This window comes from Tursiops truncatus, chromosome 11 (genome assembly GCF_011762595.2).
Source record: "Tursiops truncatus isolate mTurTru1 chromosome 11, mTurTru1.mat.Y, whole genome shotgun sequence".
Taxonomy (NCBI): domain Eukaryota; kingdom Metazoa; phylum Chordata; class Mammalia; order Artiodactyla; family Delphinidae; genus Tursiops; species Tursiops truncatus.
The window spans coordinates 5,305,418-5,322,318 of NC_047044.1; the positions used below are offsets into that span (position 1 = coordinate 5,305,418).

Consider the following 16,901-nt stretch of genomic DNA (forward strand, 5'->3'; position numbering starts at 1 on the left):
TGCACCTACTATGTGCCAGGCGTCACTCAAGCCCAGGCACGGCAGCAAGAGGACAGAGGCCTCAGCTCCAAAGCGGGAGGAAAGTCAATCAATAAGTAAATACGGTATTTCAGAGGATGCTACGTGCTACACAGACAGGCAAGGGGACAGAGGCAACACTTTACTAAGATAATTAATTCAGACTAAAAGAAGCACAGGCTAACTGTTTTGGGGGTTTTTTTGCTTTTTCTTTTTTTTATAATTTTTATTGGGTATAGTTGACTTACAGTGTTGTGTTAGTTTCAGGTGTACAGCAAAGTGAATCAGTTATACATATATATATATATTATTTTTTAGATTCTTTTCCCATATAGGCCATTACAGAATATTGAGTAGAGTTTCCTGTGCTATACAGTAGGTCCTTATTAGTTATCTATTTTATATATAGTGTGTATACATGTCCATCCCAATCTCCAGAGTTATCCCTCCCAACCCCTTACCCCAGTAACCATAAGTTTATTTTCTTCTTTTTTTTAAAATCTATTTATTTTTATTTTTGGTTGTGTTGGGTCTTCGTTGCTGCGCTCGGGCTTTCTCTACTGGCGGCGAGCAGGGGCTACTCTTCGTTGCGGTGCGCGGGCTTCTCATTGCAGTAGCTTGTCTGGTCGCAGAGCACGGGCTCTAGGCGTGCGGGCTTCAGTAGTTGTGGCTCACGGGCTCTAGAGCGCAGGCTCAGTAGTTGTGGTGCACGGGCTTAGTTGCTCCGCGGCATGTGGGATCTTCCCAGACCAGGGATTGAACCCATGTCCCCTGCATTGGCAGGTGGATTCTTAACCACTGTGCCACCAGGGAAGTCCCAGTAAGTTTATTTTCTAGACAGGTTTAACTATTTCTTCCTGTTACAGGCAGGTTACGTCCATTTCAATACAATCCATGAAAAGTCAAAGAAGTACAAGTCCACCTTTTTACTGAAACGTTTCTGTCCGGAAGGAAGGCGCTTCTCTACCCCCTTCTGTTTGAATCGATCGTGGGCACTGTACTGGCAATTCCCCAAGTGCTAAGTTCTAAAAAACAACACATTAAGTTGAAGGACAAAAGATGTCAGGAAAGAGGGTGACCTGGATGGTGACTTCAAAGCAGGTGATCCCACTGGAGCCACCTGCGTAGTACACAGCAGGCACTCAGTACATGTTGGCTGCCTCAGCATTTGCATTCTTGCTAGCGGTCTCAGCGAGGATGGCCTCCGACGAGCCTCCCGGGGGCCAGGATGGGCGCCCCCAGAGGTGCTCCAGGGGACTCACCCGGCACCACCCAAGGAAAGCCAGGTAAACGCCACCCTCCTCCTCCGCCAATGCCCCAGTCAGCTCGTACAATCAGTCACACCCGGGAAATGAACGGAAAGAATGAGCTGCAAAGCTGAGTAATGGTTCCCAGCCGCACGCCTCCAAGCCAGGGACCCCGCCAGCCCTGCCCCGGAGGTCTGCCCCCCTTCAAGGTCATGCCCGCCAGCCTCCAAGGGCCTCAGGATCCGAAGTTCCAGAAGCTCCTAAGCACTAACGCCAGCCTCGGGGAACCTCCCTGAGCCTTTCAACAAACCTGAGTCCACAGGTATTTCCCGTGCGCCGCCCGCCCGGCTAACACAGCCTTCTGCTCCAGGTCATGTGTTATTCCCTCCTCAAAACACACGAAGGGAAAAGAAATCCGAGAATCCAGGGCTGGGAAGACGAGGCCGCCCGGGCGACACGCCCCCATACAGGACCGCAACGGTGACTGAACTGTCGCCAAGCGGCCAGGACGGCGTGGCTACAAGCTTGGGGGCTGGTGGTTCCACCTCGATGAGGAACAGCTACGGCTGGGTCCTCGAGAGCACAGACCCTGTCCTTTCCTTTTTTTTTTTTTAATTGAAGTATAGTTGATTTACAACGTTGTGTTCATTTCTGTTGTAGAGCAAGGAGACCCTGTTCTTTCTGAGCGTGGATCCCCACACAGCAGCCTTGGAGAAGTGAACAGACCAGAGGCAGCTGTAAGAGTGTTGGACCACCCCGTGCCCGTGGGCAAGGGCCTGACTCTGGGACCCCCGTGCCCCAGAGAGCCCTCTCCCAGCCGGCCATTCCCCTCTGCCAGCCTCCAAACCACGATGCCCAGAGGCCCAGAGGAAACACAGATGCTCGTCCGATAAGGTATAGTCCATCCTCACTGCTTGTGGATGCTGTATTTGCGAGTCTACCTACTCACCAAAATTATTCGTAACCCCCCCGCAAGCGGTCCTCCTGGCACGTACACAGTCATTCACAGACACGTGCGAGCAGAGCAGCCAGAAGTCTGAGTGCCTGATGCCCGTGTTCCCAGATGACATTATTCCACTCGCATACAATGAACAAGCATCCTTCTCGTGGTCCAGTTAGTGCCACGTTTTGCATATCTTTGTGCTTTTTGTTGGCGATCTCACTGTTTAAAATGGTCCCAGGCGTAGTGAAGTGCTGTCTAGTGTTCCCACATGCAAGAATGCTGTGATGAGCCTTCTAGAAGAAACACATGTGTCAGATGACCTTCGTTCAGGCACGTGTCATAGTGCAGGGGGCCTGGAGTTCAACGTTACTGAATCACCAGCACATATTAAATAAGGTGTCTTTAAACAGAAACGCACAGAAAACGAGGTTCCACGGATCAGAAACCTCCCTCTGTGTCTGCCCGGGAGCAGAGGCTCAGCATCACCAGGGAGCACAGCTGCCATGAAGAAGAGGAACGACTGTATTTGAGAAGGAATGAACCAAATCCGGCAGCTCACTCTGGCCAGCTGGTTCAGTTCTTCCTCTGCTTTGCTTGAGAGACATCCAACTGTGTCTCCCTGGCCCATGCTCAAAGAACCCAAGGTTATTCCAACTTCCAGGTAGGTATGGATGTCTAATACAGCTGTGTCACCAGATGACATTCACCCAGTAAGCCCACTGGGCGTAACTCACACCCACACCTGGAACCCCAGGGTTTGGACCCCGAAGCTCCCGCCTTCACCCACCTTTCTCACCACCAATTTCCTTCACCTCTGGCTCAGCCCAAGCTTCTCCTGCTCCAGTGTTTACAAGTTTCCCATTGAAGGCAGTTCCTCTCGCCCCAGACACTGCAGCTGAAGATGCTCCCGTGACAACCAGCTATGAAATTCTCACGCGAGAAGCCACCTTCCATTTCTGAACGTCCTTTCCACCTTCTCAGAACATAAGCAAGAAGGTCTCCTCCCATGACAAGTAGAGAAGTCGTCGCATTGGAGGAAAATGCGACCTGGGGCAGCATACCCACCCCCCGCATCGTGCTAAGCAGCGCACCCAAGGAGAGTGACAAGTGCTATTTAAAACCAAGCGACGGGGGGACGTCCCTCGTGGCGCAGTGGTTAAGAATCCACCTGCCAGGGGCTTCCCTGGTGGCGCAGTGGTTGAGAGTCCACCTGCCAATGCAGGGGACACGGGTTTGTGCCCCGGTCCGGGAAGATCCCACATGCCGCGGAGCAACTAAGCCCGTGCGCCACAACTACTGGAGCACGCGTGCCTAGAGTCCGTGAGCCGCAACTACTGAGCCCACGCGCCACAACTATTGAAGCCCACGTGCCTAGAGCCCATGCTCTGCAACAAGAGAGGCCACCACAATGAGAAGCCCGCGCACCGCAACGAAGAGTAGCCCCCGCTCGCCGCAACTAGAAAAAGCCCACGTGCAGCCCAAAATAAATAAATTTAATTAATTAATTTTTAAAAAAAAAACCTACGAAGTGGGCATCCCAGTTCTACCACTGGCTCCTGAGTGTGGCTAAGGCAGGTGCGGCCCCGAGACAGGTCTGCTCATAGTACTGAAAAATTCAGGCTTCGGACCACGGGCATAGATGCCCCTTGCAGCCCTCCTGGGACACAGTGTGCCAGCCCACTCTGGGCCTCGCTCTGGGCTGAGATCCAGCACGAGCGTCTTCTCTTGTCTCCGGACGTTCTGCAAGCACACAGACGATCTTCAGCAGCCGTTACTGCTCTACTGCCACTTCATTAGCTTTAGAGCCAAATAATCCCATTATATATGACTTGATTGGCTTGTAAAATTACCCTTTGTTCTCACGAATATTTATTGAGCATGCCACCATGTGCTATATCCTGCTTGGTACATTACATTTTTCCAAAAATAATTAACTCAGCTAACGATCAAAATCCCCTAATTTAATTTGCTCTTAAATGTGTTTAATTTTCCCTCAGATGGAACGATGAGCTTACAAGCCGAGCATTTTTGCCAGGTTGAGACAAGCAGCAAAAAAGTGAGAAGAGAGGACTTCCCTGGTTGTCCAGTGGTTGAGCTTCCAATGCAGGGGGCGCAGTTCGATCCCTGGTCGGGGAACTAAGATCCCACAAGCCGAGAGGCACAGCCGGAAAAAAAAACAAAAGAAGAGAAACTACCAGCATGGGGCCCGTCCAACAAGCACTCCGCCGCCCGAGCTCACCCAGCTGCCTCTCTGGGCATCTTACATGGTCACCCGCACACCCTGATGCTGTCCCATCACCCGCTTCGGAAAACTGGCGAAGGCACAGAGAGGTACAGTAACTCACCAGGGGAGATCAGGAGGAGAGCCAGGAGCCGGGCATCGAGCATCAGAGTCAGCTCCGTCCCCGCCTGCCCCCCTGCCTCAGATCAAAACTCAGCCGGAGCAAATCCACGTGCAGCCCAGGCACCGCATCACCCTCTCCTGAGCTCCACAGTGATAGCGGTCCAAGGAGGGATGTGACACTGCGTGCCAAGGTGGGCGGCGTGGCTGCCGGGTGGAGCTGGGCTGAGACCTGGGCGACCTCGAGAGTCTTGGGGGGCGTGCACAGAGTGGCTCCAGGCACGTAAGGTTCAAAGTCAGGCAAAGCCCCAAAACGTAGAAGAGCATGTGCATGTGTGACCACACGGCGAGGAAAGGCACAGGTGCTAAAGGCAGTGGGTCCCCTCTGCTGGGAGGGAGAGGCCCCGAGGGGGAGGGGCGCAGACAGCGTTATCTAAGCCGAGTGGGAGGACCGTGGGTACTTTTCCATTATACTTCACACTGCACACATGCAGACGCTTTTGTAAGTGCAATATATTTCACAATACTTTTTCATTTTTAAAAACACTGCGGTAGGGACTTCCCTGGCGGTCCAGTGGTTAGGACTCCGCGCTTCCACTGCAGGGGGCATGGGTTCGATCCCCGATCGGGGATCTAAGATTCTGCAAAGTTCACGGTGTGGCCAAAAAAATCATAAATAAAATAATATAAAATAAAATAAAATATCGTGGTAAAATATACATAACATTTACCATTTTTAAGTGGCCAGTTCAGCGGCATTAAGTCCATCATACTTCTGTGGTGCCACCACCACCACCCATCTACGGAACGCGTCATCTTCCCAACTCTGTCCCCATTGAACAATCATTTCCCCTTTCCCCTCCCCCCAGCCCCAGCAACCACCACTCTACTTTCTGTGTCTATGAACCTGACTATTCTTGGTGCTCACGGGAGCGGAATCACACAGTCTTTGTCCTTTTGTGACTGACTCATTTCACTCAGCGTAACGTCCTCAAGGTTCATCTCTGTTGTCGCCTGTGTCAGGATTTCCTCCTTTTTTAAGGCTGAGTCATATTCCCTTGTATGGATAAGTCACATTTTGCTTAATTTCTTCCGTCCATGGACATATGGGTTATTTTCACTTCGGGGCCACTGCTAGTCAGGCTGTGTCACGATCTATTTTTTAACGCCCGATTTCCCAAGAAGGAGGGAGCCTGGGAAAAGACACACCCAGTCCCTCCTGGGTACCAGGCCCTCCCTCCTCTCACACGGAAAGTAACTGTGGCTGCTGGTCCATAATGTCCACATTACGCCCTGATACTCACTTCAGGGGGTCCCTGTAAAAGGCACAGGTAGCAAGAACAGAACACGTTAAATGGCCGTCTCTGTAAGAACATTCTAGAAACTAGAACTTGTCGTACCAACGGGGTTTTTTCCGTTGTTGGTTTAAACCAGGGATTGGCAAAGTGCAGCCGTGGGCCAAATCCAGCCCACCACCCACTTCTGTAAACGAGCTCTGACTGGCGCACACCCACACCTGTATATTTATGTATCGTCTACGGTGGCCTTCATGCTACAAGGGCAGAGTTGAGTCGTTTCTATAGAAACCAGATGGCTCACAGTCTCAAGTATCTGGACCTTTACAGACAAAGATGGCTGACTTTTCAATGCTTAACGAAAACCATAACACAATCTTTTAATATTTTCAAGGCGTGGGGGATTTAGGGCTGGGGTGATGGCAGGAACAGGAATTCTTTCTGCATTCTCGGAACCGGGTGAGGAAAGTAGGCTGAAGTCCTCCGTCTCCCCTGGGTCTACCCAGCAACGTTTGCGCAAGTCAAGCATGGCCTGCCGGCCCCCATTCACACCACCTCTCGGGCGAAGGGACTTTCGTGCAATGCCTCCAGGTTAACCTGACTTCTCCCTGCGACCTTCGAATTTCACTCACAGCCGCACTGGCTGGAGAACCAGGCAACTGGAAGGTCAGAGGCCAGCTGAGACTGTGTTCGTGTCCTGGGGCTGCTGCAACAAACGCCCACAGACTGGGTGGCTTAAAGCAACAGACATTCTCACTCACAGTCTGGAGGCCTTAAGTCTGGGATCAAGGTGTGGGCAGGGCTGTACCCCCCTGGAGGCCCCGGGGAGGACCCTTCCTGCCTCTTCCTAGTGTCTGGCTGTGGCCATCGGTCCTTGGCTTGTGGCCGCATCACTCCTAACCTTGCTCTGTCCTCACACGGCCTCCTCCCCTCGTGGGACTGTCTTTCCCCCTCCTCTTCTAAGGGTCCCAGTCATATTAGGGCCCATCCTACTCCAGGACGATCTCATGTTTACTTGCATCTTAATCACATCTGCAAAGGCCCTATTTCCTAAAACAGTCACATTCACAGGCCCCGGGGATTAGGAACCGAACAGCTCTTGGAGGGACACAATTCAACCCCATAATACAGATCTTCATTCATGCTCCGTTCCGGGCCCTTCTTGGTCTGCTGACAACATTCACATAAGCAAAGTGCTTCCTGGGGACTTCCCTGGCGGTCCAGGGGTTAAGACTCCGAGCTTCCACTGCAGGACAGTTCCCTGGTCAGGGAACTAAGATCCCACATGCAGCGCGGCGTGGCCGGGGCGGGGGGAGAAAAAAGAAAAAAGAAGTGCTTCCTGGCCTGAGCTTCATTTATTAAGTGCAGAGCTGACCACCCACAGGGTTTCTGCCCTTGAGAGGGGAAGCGGGTAGCTGCCTGTCTCCCTTGCCCGCTGGGGTAGAGCTGGACGCTCGCATGGCCACGCCCACGCTCTACCATCATCTGCTCACGTGCTCGCTGACCTGGCACAGGTCAAGTCTGTGGCCAAAAGCCCAGGGATGGAGTCACAGGCTATATCCAGCTCCAGCTGGGCCAGCAGAACACTGTCCGCTTTGTCATTAATCCCCCCAGCGCCTATAAACAGCCCAAGTGGTGGAACTGCTCTTTTGGGCCATCTCTCTCGCTTCATAAGAATTATATCTATTTTGCAGCAGGGAACTTGCAGCCACGAAGCACGTGTCTTTGATTACATGGCACCTGTCACACGAGACCTTTCCTACTAACCGACAGAAGGACCTTTATGGCTAAAGTGTCATGGAAGATCTATGCTTCTCCCTGCGTGGCCGTTACTCAGCACAGATGGAGCTCGAAGGCGGCGACACGGGGGAGAAACACGGGCCGCCGGGGACTCGATTCCGCAGATTAGACAGCAAAAGCCAGACACCTGGCCCCCGAAAGGGGCGTGAGCGTGGCACAAGCAGAAATAAATCCCCGCCTGCCCCGGCCTCGGATTCTCTTTTCACTCCTCTGCCCAATGTGCTCCTCCACACATGCACCTGGCGACACATGTGTGCACACTTCGAAGACACTTGACAGCTCACAAGGCCCTTTCGCACACATTATCGAGTGTAATTCTTCAAGCAATCCAGGAGATCGGTGCGGGAGGCGTTGCCGTCAATCCCCTTGTTCAGAGAAGGGAATGGGCTGAGCCCAGCTCAAGGTCACCGAGCTAAGAGGGGACAAGTGACCCAGCTCTTGTATCCCTCTTCCCATCAATCTCAGCTCTCGTATCCCTCTTCCCGTCAATCTGCACACAGAGTAAAGCGTGCGGAACATCGCTGTGGGGCAGGGGGGTTGGGGAATTTCTTTTTTTTTTTTTTTAATGTGGACCATTTTTAAAGTCTTTATTAAGCTTGTTACAATATTGCTTCTGTTTCACGTTTTGGTTTTTTGGCACGAGGCATATGGGATCTTAGCTCCCCGACCAGGGATCGAACCCACACTCCCTGCATTGGAAGGCAAAGTCTTAACCACTGGACCGCCAGGGAAGTCCCAGGGACTTCCTTTTAAATAAGCTTAACAAAGCAGAAAGGACTAAAAACAGGGACTTCCCTGGCGGAAAGTCCCCCACATGCCGCAGGGCTACTGAGCCCGCACACCACAACTAGAAAGCCCGCACGCCACAACTAGAAAGCCCGTGCGCTACAACAAAGAGACCACAACGAAAGATCCTGCATGCCGCAACTAAGACCCAACGCAGCCAAAATTAATTAATTAAAAAAAAATAAAAAAGAAAGAAGGGACTAAAAACATACCCCAAATCCAGGGAGTAGAATCTATGCCATAGACCAGGGGTCAGCAAACCATGGCCAGTTTTGGTCCCTGGCTTAATCTGGTAAATGAGCTTTATTGCAACACGACCAGGCGCATCGGTTTAGTATTTCCACGGCTGCCTGCTGGCTACAAGGGCAGAGTTGAATAGTTGCCACACTGTCTGGCCCTTTGCAATAAAAGTTTGCAGACCCCTCTATGGATAACGGCTGGGAGGAGGAGGAAGGAATTTGGGCAAGTCCAGCGCCGGGCACACAGCCAGGGCCTTGCATGCCCGTGAAACTCTGCGCTGGGCTCGTTCACGGTGGGAACATCGAGATCCAATCCCCGCCAGAGACAAGCACAGGCTGAGTCAAGTGCCAACCGCTCAGGCGCTGAGCTCCACTCGCTCCGCGTTCCAGGCCGCTGAGTCCGCGTCCTGGGCAGAAATCTGCTGCCTTTAATAGAAACAAAGCACCAACGTGAGTCTGATTTCCAGCTCGAATCTCCAGGGCTTCCACAGTCCCCAGAGTTCCTTGCAACGCGCTCCGAAATCGTGCTTCCACTTGTCTCACTCCCACACCGAGGACAGTAAAAGCCATCGGGGCCACCACAGCAGTGGGCGCGTGGCCTCAGAGGGCCGTCTACCGCTGGGGAAATCAAGTCGGCCTCTGCACTCTGTGTGTCCCCTGCTCACATTTTCACTGCGTGGAGATTTTTACCCCAGTTCAAAGTGTGGAACAACTTCCAAACTGAATCAGACCAGAGCTACCCTGACAAATGGACCTTCCATTCTCGGCTAGTGCCTGAAATGAGGAAAGGCGGGAGAAAAGGAGTCCCTTTTTTTTTTTTTTTTTTTGCGGTACGCGGGCCTCTCACTGCTGTGGCCTCTCCTGTTGCGGAGCACAGGCTCCGGACGCGCAGGCTCAGCGGCCATGGCTCACGGGCCCAGCCGCTCCGCAGCATGTGGGATCTTCCCGGACCGGGGCACAAACCCGTGTCCCCTGCATCGGCAGGCGGACTCCCAACCACTGCGCCACCAGGGAAGCCCAGGGATGCCCTTTCACATTGATCATCGATCACATTCACGGTTGGTGGCCTTCATGTTGACGACTGCGTACACTGAGCTCACGTAGGACCGACAGTGAGAAGACCATTTGACAAGACACCTCGCTCCCGCCCCCTCTCGGGGCCTCAGTTTCCTCATCTGCAAATGAGACTCAATTCTCATTTGATTTCTTTGGGGAGGAGGCATAGCACAGGGCACAGCCTTGGAGCCAGAGAGCTGGACCTGCAGCTGGAGACCTCGGTGCTGAGTCATCCAATCGTAAGCACAGCCCACTGCCCGCCCCAGCGACAGGATGGAACACACAAGATAGGACACGATGCTGACCTGTGACCTGACTCAGGGGTGGGGGAGGGGAGGCGGGGCCCCCGATGCTGGGGGGATGTGAGCTATCCATGCAGGACAGGGTCGCACCAGGGCCAATCTCTGAGCCAGGCCTCCCCAGACCAGCCCCTTCTGTCTCTTCTAAGGCTCGCTTACCTAAGCCCAACCTTTCTGCCTTGAAATCATGCAACTGCGTCTCTGTCACTTACCACCGAAAGGATCCTGACCAGCGCCTCTCTGGCACAAGGAAGTCAAAAGGATTTCTTTCAGGTCTCACCCCATTCGAATGCAAGGCCCCAGACCTGGTTTGTCTTGGTCTGGAGGTTTTGTTTTGTCTCTCTTTGGTGGGTTTCCGGAAGAGGCTTCTCTCACACATCTCTGGGACGGGAAGGACCCTGAGTGTCAGTGGGGAGATGGATACCCATGACCAGGGCCACACCCTGCTCCAAACAGCAACCCCTCCCGGCACCGAACGCCCCCAGGTTAACAGCCCTGCTGCCCTCCTGTCACGCCGCAGCAAAGCTCCGTTACTTGGACTACCATGCCAGGCATCTTCTGTAGAAACAAATACATCTTGAAAGAGGCCCAGGACGGAGCAGGCCTCCCCGTGGTGCGTGACTGGCCTGGCACTGATCCTCGAACTGAGCGGACAGTACCACCTCTGCCAACGGTGGTCATGGCCAGAGAGGGGCCCGGGACTCGCCCGTCACAATCCTGGCCACTCCCTCCACGTTCCAACCAGACACTGTCTTCCTATCCTAGGGCTGCTGTAAGGAAGTACACAGACTGGGCAGCTTCAACAACAGAAGTGAATTGTCTTACAGTCCGAAGACTGGAGGTCCAAGATCCAGGGCCGGTTTCTCCTGAGGGCTCTCTGCTGGTCTTGCAGACGGCTGCCTTCTCCCTGTGTCCTCATTGCTTCCCTCCATGTGCGTCTGTGTCCCGACTTCCCCTTTTTATAAGGACATCATTCACATTGGGTGAGGGCCCACCCTATGACCTAACTCTGACTTAATTACCTCTTTAGAGACCCTACCTCCAAGTAAGGTCACACTGAGGCAGCAGGGGTTAGGACTTCAGAGCCTGAACTTGAGGGGGGGCACAACTCACGACCTTCTTCCCCACTCGCCTGTCAGCCTTCCCACAAGCTGTTCCCTCTGTCTGTCCCCACCCTTCTTGCTAAATGCAACTCAACCTCCAGCTCAGAGCCCAAGTACCACCCCTGCAGGGGCACCTGCCTCCCCAACCCCAGGCCAGGACTGGAACCCACTACATGTGCTAAGGTCCCCTCGTCCCTGGGGAGCATGGGGGGGGGTCTGGTCTGTCTGTTCTGGGACCGCCTGGAACAGGGGCTGTGCCGGCACATTCCAGGCTCTACTCCCAAGGCTGCTCAACTAAAGCATGAGTGAATGAATGAATGAATGAAGGACTCATGGCATTTTCACAGTAGTCCCTATAGAAGGCAGCAGAAGAACCACAAGTCTGGCCCATCCTCTCGCAGTCACTCCCCCAAATGTCGTTATAACCACACCCTGGAGTGCCCGGGGGCCCAGGTGCTCTCCTGAGCTTCCAAGGTGTCATCCGCAGCGAGGAGTGGGCAGAGGCTTGCATGCATCCCAGCTCCTCCCGGACAAGCCGTGGGGCCCCCTCCTCTCTTGTCCTTTCTCCTCATCTGCAAAATGGGATCACAACATGCACACACCCAACACGCTGCTGTGAGCATGGAGGAGTTGATAGTGTGCAGTGCTGGGGAGCGTGCTGGGGAGGGGGAGGCAACCAAAATGAGAAGGAAGAGAAACCACAGCTCCCGCCAGGCCGCCCTACGGTCGGGCTGTGCTCCAGCCTTCCGTGTAGGACCTCGCTTAACCCTCAGGGTCATCGGAGATCCGGCCGCCACCCCCCGCCCTCACTGATAAGGTCCCTGAGGCTCGGTCAGCAGACTCTGGCCTTGAAAGCGAGCAGGACCCTGCGCGGCTTCCTGGGTACGAAACCCTGTTGCTAATCAAGGGCGCTTCTCTGGTCCCGTTAGTCTCGCCCCACGTGGTTTCTTAGCTGCTCCTCCCTTCATTGGCAACTGTTCGAACCTGCCCTTTGGAACTCAGGGAAGGTCCCGGAGGCTGGAGTCTTGCCTACGTGAAACGGGGCGGGGGGGGGGGGGTACAGAAAGGCTTCCGCGCCCAGGAGCCCACAGGGTCCTGCCCGGTTTCAGCGTCAGCCTTCCAGTCCCCAGCAGCGCCGATGAGAACACCCTGTGGTCCCGCCAGGGATTCTGCAGGACCGTCCTGTTAGCACACCACTCCGGCTGACACGACCAGGGTGGTAAGTGCCCTGTGCACCCCTCTTTTAACCAGGTGTATCCCAGGGGCTGTCACCGAGACAGCCTGCCTCAGCTTCATGAATTCACCATCCTCTGGGCCCGGACCCCCGGCCTCTACCAGACTTGCCAGGTAGCCACTTGAGAGTTGACCTGGTCCACCTCCAGGGACTTGGGCTCATCCTCTCCTGCAGTCAGCCCCGCATCCCCGCCGCCATCGGCCAAGCGCAGCCAGGGGCACGACCTCCCCTGGTTGTCAACGACATCCAAGCACGAGGGTGAGGTCCCAGCAAAGTGGTAAGAACCAGGCGAGTGGGCAAGAGAGAGCGGCCCTGAAGTGCAGGACCCAGGCACTGCTCGGGCTGCAGCTCAGGTAAACACCCGGCATACAAAACAGGTCCATCTATAACAGCATCCAAAGACACAGGCCTCCCAGGGACACGTCTAACCAAGCAGGCAAAGGCTTGCACACTGAGAACTACGTAACCCCACGAAAGGAAGCTGAGGGAGAAAGACCGAAATACATTGAAAGATGTCTGTGTTCATGGCCTGGAAGACGTAACACTGTTAAGACAACGATACAACCCAATCTCGAAATTCAACGCAATCCCTACCAAAATCCCAGTGGCAATTTCGACAGAAACAAAATGTCCACCCTAAGATTCATACGGACTCTCAAAGGACCCTGGATAGGCAAAGCAATCTGGAAAAAGAAAGAAGGACAAAGTGGGGGAAATGTACTACGAAGCTGCAGACAGTCTGATGATGGCATAGGCTAGACACACAGACCAAGGGACTAGAAGAGAGCCCGAAATACACTCACAGCCGACGGCCAACTGGTTTTCAGCGAGGGGGCCGAGGTCATTCAGCGGGGAATAAAGAGCGGACAGCAAGAGCGAGGTGGGGGGACATTAACACCACGAGGGCTGGGCCGGCGTCCAGGGCAGGGCCACTCCACTGGTCGCCCGTCCCACCCCGGTAGCTGGTCTCGAGGGAGCTCAGTAAATGCTCTGGTGAATGACCATGTGCCTGGAAGGCTGAACAATTAACGAATAACAATGAGCAAACCAGAGAGCTGAGAAGCCGGGTTGGAGCACCGGACACCAGAGCCAACGATAAATCCCTCAGAAGTACTCGGGCCCCTAACACCCACCGGCTCATCCCCCGTCCCTGCATCTCTCAGAGCAACGTTTGAAAATTATCCTCTTGACCCCGTGGGTCATAAAATCAGTTCTGAAAGCTGTGACCAGCACGTTTCTCTAACGAAATGAAACAGAATCAAATAGAAAAAGTCAACGTGCTTCCTGGAGGATACCCCATCCTCCCCCCCAGGTTAAGGATCCCACCTTGGAAACATGCAGGGAAACCGATCCGTGATTGGAGGGAGGCAGGACAAGCTCTGAGCTCAGGCTCTCAGCCAGACACTATTTTTTTTAACAGCTTTATTGCGATAGAATTCACACCCCATACAATTCGCCCTTTTAAAGTGCGCAGCTCCATGATTTCTGGTATATTCAGAGTTTTGTAACCATCACCACAGTCCATTTAAGAACATTTCCATCACTCCAGAAAGAAACTCTGGATCCATCACGAGTCACTCCCATCTCTCCTGCCCACGGCCCCTGTCAATCACGAGTCTAGTTTCTGTCTCTGTGAATTTGCCTCCTCTGGACGCTCCATACGAACAGAGGTGCACAACATGTGGCCTTTTGCGTCTGGCTTCTTTCACTGAGCATCATGTTTTCCAGGTTGATCCCTGTTGCAGCCTGTGTCAGTACATTGCTCCTTTCTATTGCCAAATAATATTCCACTGCGTGCATAGGCCACACTGTGTGTTTCCATTCAGCTGCTGATGGACATCTGGGTCGTCTCCGCTTCCTGGCCATCACGAATAATGAGCAGAGACCTGGCATAACCCTTAAACAAACATAAATCTCTTCAGGGGCAACACTCACACTCTGCTTCTGATCGAGCCAGCCAAGTGTTTACGAAAAGGATATTCTTTTCTTCCGAGGGGTTTTCAAAACAAGAAAATTAAAAGCAGTCTGCACGTAGGGCTCTCAGAAAGAAAAGCTAAATAATCATTGTAGAAATGTGTCCTTGCCGTGGGGCCTGAGCAAAAAATAAAACAAAACCAAGCCGAGCTGCACACAGTAAGATTGAAATTGTGTGCGGCTCCAACAAAATTTCAAATCATTAAAATCTCATTATGCTAATAATATGTTTTCTAGATCAACTTAACTAAAACACTCTCTTGCCCTAACAAAGTGCAGACATCCTCAGAAGCAGCAGCAGCTCAGGGAGTTTGAGGACGGAGGCGCAGTTCCCGGGGCACCGTCTTCCGTCCCATCCCTGCACCTGTGTGCAGCCTGGACCCAATCGGCCAACTGGGAGAAGTGACACTGACTGGGCTCTGGCTCCTGAGTTCCCATCCCTTCACTTGATTTCTTCTCTCAAGTTTTCTTAAATGGAAGCAACTATCCAAATAGGTCATGATGGTCTTATTATATTTTATTATTGCTGTCCAGTTACCACCAGCCCATGGCCTTCTCTTTCTGCACCTCTTCTGTATTGGATGGATAAAGTGGGGAGTGGCCGTAATGGTAACGATGATGAGAATGACGGCTAACACCTATGTAGAGCTTATTACGTGCCTAACCCAGGCATTTTCCCCAATTTTTACAATTACAATTTTCAAACGTATAGAAACACGTAAAGAACCTGACCGCGAACGCCTGTACACCCACTGCCTGGAGTCCACCACTAACATTTTTCTGTAACTGTTTCATTATGTGCCCACCCATCCCTCTGTCTATCCAGGAATCTATCTATGAGTTGCCTACGGCTCCCTTAACCAATGACCACACATGCAGCGGCTTAAAGCAATATAAATTTATTATCTTATAGTTCTGGGCTCAGAAGTCCAAACTAGGTTTCATTGGCTAACATCAAGGTGTCAGCAGAGCTGTGCTCCTTCTGGAGGGTGGAGGCGGAATCTGCTTCCTGGTTTTTCCAGCTTCTAGAGGTGACAACGTTCCTTGGCTTGAGGCCCTGCATCACTCCAACCTCTGTTTCCATCGACACACCTCTCTCCCTTACACTGACCTCCTGCCTCCCCCCTGTGAGGACCCTATGCCCACCTGGATGATCCAGGATCATCTCCCCATCTCAGCTTCCTTCACTTAATCACATCTGCTAAGTCCTTTGTACCACGTTAAGGTGATGCAGTCATAGGCGCTGGGTACTGCGACGTGGACATCTTTGGGGCCCTGCCACACCATTTTAATTTTTATGTATTTCAAAGAAAACTGCAGATAGGGATACCTCTCCCCCTAAATATACACATCACTAACTAGAGTACAGTGTTTATTTATAATCCTTTTTCTCTTTCTAGTTAAAATTTGCATACATTGAAGTGCACATTCAAGGGGTTTTGACAAATGCGTGCCCCTGTGTCTCTTAAACCCCTATCAAGATAGAGGACAGGGGCTTCCCTGGTGGCGCAGTGGTTGGGAGTCCGCCTGCCGATGCAGGGGACGCGGGTTCGTGCCCCGGTCCGGGAAGATCCCACATGCCGCGGAGCGGCTGGGCCCGTGAGCCATGGCCGCTGAGCCTGCGCGTCCGGAGCCTATGCTCCGCAACGGGAGAGGCCACAACAGTGAGAGGCCCGCGTACCGCAAAAAAAAAAAAAAACAAAAGATAGAGGACATTTTCATAAGATTCTGTCCCGCCCCTCCGCAGCCAGGCCCCATCCCACTCCAGAGGCGACCACCAGAGATTAGCTGCGTCCATCGAGAGCTCCTTCTCCTGAGGAACGGAGTCACAGTATGTGCTCCTTGGGTCGTGCGCTGGTACCTGCTGCTTCTCAAGGCCCAGTAGCCCCGCCCACCTCTCCATTCTCCTGTTGATGGGCAGCTGTCTCCGGGTCTTAGTTATCCTGAGTAAAGCTGCTATGAACGTTCTGGTACAAGGCTTCGTATGGACACAGGTTTCTATGTCTCTTAACTAAGTATCTCAGACTGGAATTGCTGGGTCACAGGGAGGATGTACGTAGGTTTAGTTTTTCGAGCAACGACCGAACTGACTTCCTGAGCGATAGCACCACCGTAAACCCCTCCCCCCCAGCGTGTATGAGCGTTCCAGTTCCCCCGCATCCTCGCCGAGTCCCGGCGGGATCATTTCAGCCATGCTGGCAGGTGTGGAGTATGTGCCCCTGCTTCTAATCTGTGGTTCATTCCCCAGGCGACTAACGGCGCGGAGGCCAAGTGCTTTTCCAGACGCATGCTGGCCACGTGTGCGTCTTCTCTGATGGAGCGTCTGTTCAAACCTTCATTCTTTTATCGTGTTGTCTTTCTATTATTGGTTGAAGGAGTCCTTTATATATCCTCGACACCAGTCCTTTATCAGACATGTATTTTGAAAATTGGGATAATGGCGATTTATAATAAGAAATATATATGTTTGATCTTCATCCGAATTCCTGGCCCTAGCTCCTGAAATCCTAGGCATTTCCTAAGTGATGAGAGTGATAAAGATGTCTTATGTGAATGAGGTAACTTT

General features: G+C 52.8%; 1 protein-coding gene across 6 annotated transcripts in view; it reads right to left on the reverse strand.

The window, feature by feature from the left end:
* PARVB (parvin beta) overlaps positions 1-16,901 on the reverse strand; it is a 109,986-nt gene that overhangs the window by 80,473 nt on the left and 12,612 nt on the right. For 2 of the 6 annotated variants that reach the window (XM_073788098.1, XM_073788101.1), the window contains exon 1: positions 4,554-4,887. The exons of the other annotated variants lie outside the window; for them this stretch is intronic. In XM_073788098.1, the coding sequence (XP_073644199.1) occupies positions 4,554-4,596 (43 nt within the window). In that variant the 5' untranslated portion in view covers positions 4,597-4,887. Of the gene's footprint in view, positions 1-4,553; positions 4,888-16,901 lie in introns of those variants that run through there. 6 annotated transcript variants of the gene reach the window in all.